The 6,000-nt window shown below is 44.4% G+C and overlaps 1 protein-coding gene across 1 annotated transcript in view; it reads left to right on the plus strand.

Annotated features, from left to right (window-relative positions):
• The window catches only part of LOC130030171 (ceruloplasmin-like), a 35,294-nt gene extending 29,774 nt beyond the window's left edge, over positions 1-5,520 (plus strand). The window contains exons 18-21 of the mRNA XM_056121390.1: positions 317-518; positions 2,148-2,287; positions 3,311-3,473; positions 5,418-5,520. Of these exons, the coding sequence (XP_055977365.1) occupies positions 317-518; positions 2,148-2,287; positions 3,311-3,469 (501 nt within the window). The 3' untranslated portion in view covers positions 3,470-3,473; positions 5,418-5,520. The remainder of the gene's footprint in view (positions 1-316; positions 519-2,147; positions 2,288-3,310; positions 3,474-5,417) is intronic.
• Positions 5,521-6,000: the final 480 nt, after the last annotated feature.

Here is a 6,000-nt window from a genome sequence, read left to right on the forward strand (position 1 = left end):
TTTTTTTCTTTTTGGGTCACATTCAGTTTATCACTCAGGAATTACTCCTGGCAGTGCTCAGGGGACCCTATGGGATGCTGGGAATTGAACCTGGGTTGGCCGCGTGCAAGGTAAACAACCTACCCGCTTACCATCACTTCAGCCTAAGGATCCTTGCCACCAGGATTTATCATGTTCGTCACACACTTAGTATCTGACTATTATAACCTGTATCTGACCCCAGGAGCACCCATTTTTGATTGGATCTGGTCTTGGCCACAATTCCTGGTCACGCCTAGTTGGGGGCCTCATGCCTAATCTTGCTTTGCCTTTTCAGGATCTTTACAGCGGACTGATTGGCCCTTTAATCGTTTGTCGCAAAGACGTCAAAGCCAACTTAGTTCACCGGGTTCTCCTCTTCATGACCTTTGATGAGAATAAGTCATGGTACTTGGAAGAAAACATCAACACCCATTCTGCAGAACCCAGCCAAGTAAACAAGAGTGACGCTAATTTTCAGCTCAGCAATATGATGCATGGTAATGTCCCCCTGACCAACTCTCCAACCAAGAATTTCCCCTAAAGAAAACCTGCGAAGGGTCACTCTGGTTAGACTCAGGGAGCTGGGAGACTGTGTTCGCTCAGAGCTATGAAGCTCTGCGAGTAAATGATGTAGGGGTTAGCCCTACAGTCTCTGGCATAAATTCTTTGCTTCTCAGATTCAGTCACATGAAAGAACCCAAAAACCAAATGTAACAGAGGGAAGAGACTCCACGTCAATGCAGCTTCCTAAATGGGCCCTCAAATGTGTATCCCATCAAAGTTTTGTCTGTCAAGAAATAGTCGTTAAAAATTCTTTTCAGGCACAGCGGGTAGGTTTGCCTTGCACATGGCCGACCTGGGTTCGATTCCCAGCATCCCATATGTTCGCCTGAGCACTGCCAGGAGTAACTCCTGAGTGCAGAGCCAGGAGTAACCCCTGCGCATCTCCGGGTGTGACCCAAAAAGCAAAAAAATTATTAAAAAAGTAATTCTTTTCAACCAATTGGAAACTGAAAACATAATCTGCTCAAGGGTCATAGAAAAGTAAGGCAGTGAGTAGGATGTGGACCACTAACTTGGCAAATTCTTTTTTTCCCTCTGGGTTGAAGTAACATTGGTTTAAAATGCGGTGTATGGTTTAGGTTTCATACCTCTTCAGTAAGCGTGTTAGCATGCCACGCTCCTAATCCAAGTGCCAATAGTCCTCCACCACTATATCACTATATACTGGGCTCCCCACCCTCCAGTCCTCTACCCATGCCTGATTTTGGTAACCTGAGTCCTGTGTTCAGAGCCTAAGGATTTGTTTGTGTTTGGTTTGTCCATCTCTTACTTTCTTTCACTTTATTCCACATCTGAGTGAGATTATTCAGTATTTGTCTTTCTACTCCCGACAATAAGCAAGACCCTCCTTTTCAGTATCATCCCACGTGGAAAGAGTTCATCTTTTCTACAGCTGAGCAATATTTCATTGTGTATATCTTCTTTGTCTAACTATCTGTCGTTGGACACCTGGGTTGTTGACATATCTTGGCTACTGTTAACAGTCCTGTCATGAACACAGATGTACCCAAATTTTCTGTAAATCACAGTTTTATATTCTTTGAAGAGCCTGAGGTGTAGATGGCTGGGTCATATGTTATGTCTGTTTTAGTATTCCAAGCAACATTCATGCCGATTTTCATAGAGGATGGATTATTTTAGACCCAGATATCCTCCCTGATGGAGGGCAGAATTCCTTTTCCTCCTAGATCACTCCTGAGCACAGAGCCAGGAGGGATCCCTGAGCACTGCTGAGTGTTCAAACCTGAAAAAAAAATTTAAAAAACTGATAGTCTGTGAAAAACACCCAGGTCATTTGCCATAAGGTGTTTTTTTTTTTTTTGCTTTTGTTTTTTGGGTCACACCCGGCAATGCACAGGGGTACCTCCTGGCTCTAGCACTCAGGAATTACTCCTGGTGGTGCTCAGGGGACCAGATGGGATGCTGGGAATAGAACCCTGGTCGGCCACGTGCAACGCAAATGCCCTACCTGCTGTGCTATCGCTCCAGCCCCTGCCATAAGGTATTTTTAAATCTCACAATATTGTCAATTTTAATCAATTGTGTTTCCCTTTTTCTGACAGCAATTAACGGGAGACTCTTTGCAAATAACCAAGGTCTGACGTTTCACGTGGGGGACGAAGTGAATTTTTATCTGATTAGCATAGGGGGTGAATCGGACCTGCACACGGCCCACTTCCATGGTCACAGCTTTGAGTACATGGTAGGAGCACTGGGGGGCGCTCTGCTTCATCAATGGGGGTCTGGTGAACCAGGGTCTGGGACAGTGTGGTGGGGTAAAGGCACTAAAGAAGAACGGGTACAGTCAGCTCTAAATGGAGGCTCCTTCCACACCAAACCAGAGCCCACTAGGCACAAGGAACATACTAAAGATTTGGTTCTTTGTGTCCTGGGGACTTTGCTAAATGCTGTAAGAGTGTGAAGCTCATTTCTTCCTGTTCCCCAGGTGCCACCACACTGTCCTGATCTCCTGCCTTTGACCTCTCCCAGGATTCCTTCCTCTCCAGGTTCCACTAAAGGCTCTTTGTCTTCAGATATTTCTGGACCCCTGCCCTGAGGTTCTCTTTCCTTCCCACATCCCACCCTCCAGATTAGCCCTGGTGTTAGCAGCCCTCATGTCTCTCTTGCTCTCTCAAATCCATCCATGCCAGGTCTTCTCCCTTTGACTTTCAAAGCCAAGGTGGCAGAGAGACTTGGTTGTCTTGAAAACACATCAGGTTTTCTACTAAGGAGATAAATGAGCCAGCTGGGCCCCCAAGCCTCAGTTCTGGCCCTGGAAGGCAGATAGAACTGTAGGTGACTTCAGATACCCCTTTTTCTGATCACCAGAAGCAGTCGGACTCAATGCATCCCAAGCAATGTTCGTCTTCATTTCCCCAACATCCCAAGTGAGAATTATTTCTCTTGAAACCATTGAGGCATACGAGGCCTTCTAGAACCTTCTTCTGTGTGAGCTGCAGACATAGCTGGTATCTGGCATGATGCTGACACAAATCCCCACAGCAAGTGGGAGGTTTCCCAGGGATTTGTCCGTCCATCACTGAAATGTGCTGGGATTCATTTTCCCTCCTGCATCCTCAGTTGTGCTCAGAGGAAAGATATCAGGACCCCCAAAACTTTGTCATGGTTGTTCAACCAAGCCCAGTAAAATAGGGTGGAGAGTTGGGGTCATATCAGATAATAAGACAGGAAGTGGCTGCTCTAAAGGTGTTTTGTCTTGGTTGAGGATTCCGGACTGTACCGCTCAGATGTTTACAACCTGCCCCCGGGGGTCTTCCGAACTGTGAAAATGTACCCGAGAGATGTTGGGACTTGGTTATTTCACTGCCATGTGACCGATCACATCATAGCTGGAATGGAAAGCACGTACACTGTAATTGAATGAAAAGGTAAGAGTCGTTAGCCTCATTTATGAAAATACCCATGCTTAAATGAACTCCAGTTTCTGGAAGGTTCTCTGATCCCTGAACATTACATCATTTACAGTGACCCTGACTCATCATTTCAAGATAACAGAGAAACTGGTTTTATTTTCTTTATCAAGCTTTAGAAACAGTTTTTGATCCGATCAGAAATATGCTAGAATTAACTGTCAGTTTCAGAGTCCCATAATATATGCATGAGTGGTTTCAGCAGACAGTTCACATGTGATGGTTGAACTTTTAATTTTTCTTAGATCACTTAAGAACCACCTTTTTTTTTTTGCTTTTTTTTTGTCACACCCGGTGATGCTCAGGGGTTGATCCTAGCTCATGCACCCAGGAATCACCCCCGGCGGTGCTCGGGGGACCATATGGGATGCTGGGAATCGAACCTATGTCGACCATGTTGGCTGCGTGGAAGGCAAATGCCCTACCTGCTGTGCTATCGCTCCAGCCCCAAGAACCACATTTAAACAAACTTTTTGTTTAGGAGAAAAAAAGTCCTATCTCAGGAGAAAAAAAGGTCAGATGCTTTCTTAAACGAAAATGTTATAAATTTGGCAAATACTTCTTCACGGGAGTCTAGAAAGATAGTACAGGAATTAAGGCACTTGTCTTACATGCAGCTGACCCCATTTGACCCCAAGCACTACATAGTGGCACCAGGTGTCGATCCTGACCACAAAGCTGAAGTCTGAGCACTTTGGGGATGGCAAAGCACCCAAAGAAGATGTTTTATTGATAACATCAATAATATCAGTAACAGGATGGCGAGGTGGTTGCATTATATATACTTTAGCAGAACACATGCTCCATAGCTCTTCCTCAGAATAAGGATTCTGGGACTGGAGAGACCGCACAGAAAGGAAAGCACTTGCCTTGCTTGCAACACACCTGGGTTCAATTCCCCGCACTGTGTGGGGCTACCTGGGAACTCCCAGGCATGGTTCCTGTGGAGAGTGAATGAGCTCAGGCCAGAATGAGCCCTGGGCACTGGCGGGGATGACTCTCAGACCAAGTTAATATCAGAGAAGTTGTTGAACATAGTTTCGCGCGTTATTTTAACCCACACTGTGCTCTTGGCTGATTCCTTCTTGGGATAAAATAACTGAAGGAAAGGGAGGAGCTTAGTCTGGACTATTCACTTGGAAACTTCTCTGACTACAAATAAAGACTATAGTTCTTCCCCAAAATATAAACCGACTAGTTCAAAACTTAAATTTTACCTAGACTTTGCTAATAATAGCAAGGCCGATGTAGTTGACAACTAATGCAATTATAGTATAATTACTCTCATTCTTTTTATTGCCTACATTTATCTTTAGTAAAAGGAATTTGGCTGTCTGAGAAATTAACCTGTAACATTATTCGTTTGGGAAACTAGGTTTCTCTTTCCAAATAACACCAAGCCAAATTTGGTCACATCAACCTGTTTTCTGTCCATATGAGAGAGTGACAGTGATGTTGCTATTGGGTTAATGAAGTGAATTAGTTAGAAGTTATGTAACTTTAGATGTTAAATGAATAATAAGTTGCAAAAGTAGTGAGACAGAGCAGCCACATACCAGGAAGTCTGGGGGCCCCATCTCTTCTGTCCTGAGCTGTCAGAGCCCGCCTCCGGCCAGGGATTGGTTCCACCTCACGTCAGTCTGCGTCCAAAGCCCCAAAGTAATGGGATTTGTGCTAAGGATGTTCTTAAGACTTACAGGAGCCAGAGAACAGTGGAAAGATTAAAGCAACTACCTTGCATGCAGCGGACCCAGGATCCATTCCCTGGGTACTGTCAGAAGTAATCCATGAGCAACACAGATGTGGCTTAAACATCCAAAACAACCAGAAGAAAGACTTGCATAGATATATTATTATTTTTCCTTAAAGGTTTGTAACCCTTTGGGTTTGGTTTTCCCACAGAGCATCATGAGACCTTCTCTGCAGCATAAATATTTCTTCCTGATATGAGTCCTGGAAGATCCATAAACAGAAGGAAAAGCCCCAAAGAAGAAAAACTCCAGGAATGAAAGCATCTATCAGGGGTTGGCTAATGTAACCAGAAAACTCACTTACATAAATATTTTCTTGTTAAACTTGTGTGAGCAGCTTTTTGTCTGAAAGGCGTCTCTCTGCACTGGATTCTGTCCGGGTGTGGCACAGCCTTTACCAAACAAATGGCCTGGGGTTGGAGTGGGAGCAGTAACTGAGGAGGACAGGGGCATTGCAAAAAAAAAAAAAAAAATAGGAAAAAAAAGAAAGAGTATGCAAAGGTTTTACTGTAAACCATACTATTTGCACATCTTTTTCGTTTCACTTTTGGGCTTCATCCTGCAATGCTCAGGGCTTGCTCCTGGTTCTTTGAACAGGGATAATACCTGAAGTGCTTTGGGGGGAGCCTTTAAGGTGCTGGGGATTGAACCGAGGTCCACTATATTCAAGGCCAGTACCTACCTGCTGTGCTATCTCTCTGACACCGATATTTGCAAATATTTTCTTAAAGTGA

The sequence above is a fragment of the Sorex fumeus genome, unplaced genomic scaffold, assembly GCF_029834395.1.
Source record: "Sorex fumeus unplaced genomic scaffold, SorFum_2.1 ptg000044l, whole genome shotgun sequence".
Classification (NCBI taxonomy): Eukaryota; Metazoa; Chordata; class Mammalia; order Eulipotyphla; family Soricidae; genus Sorex; species Sorex fumeus.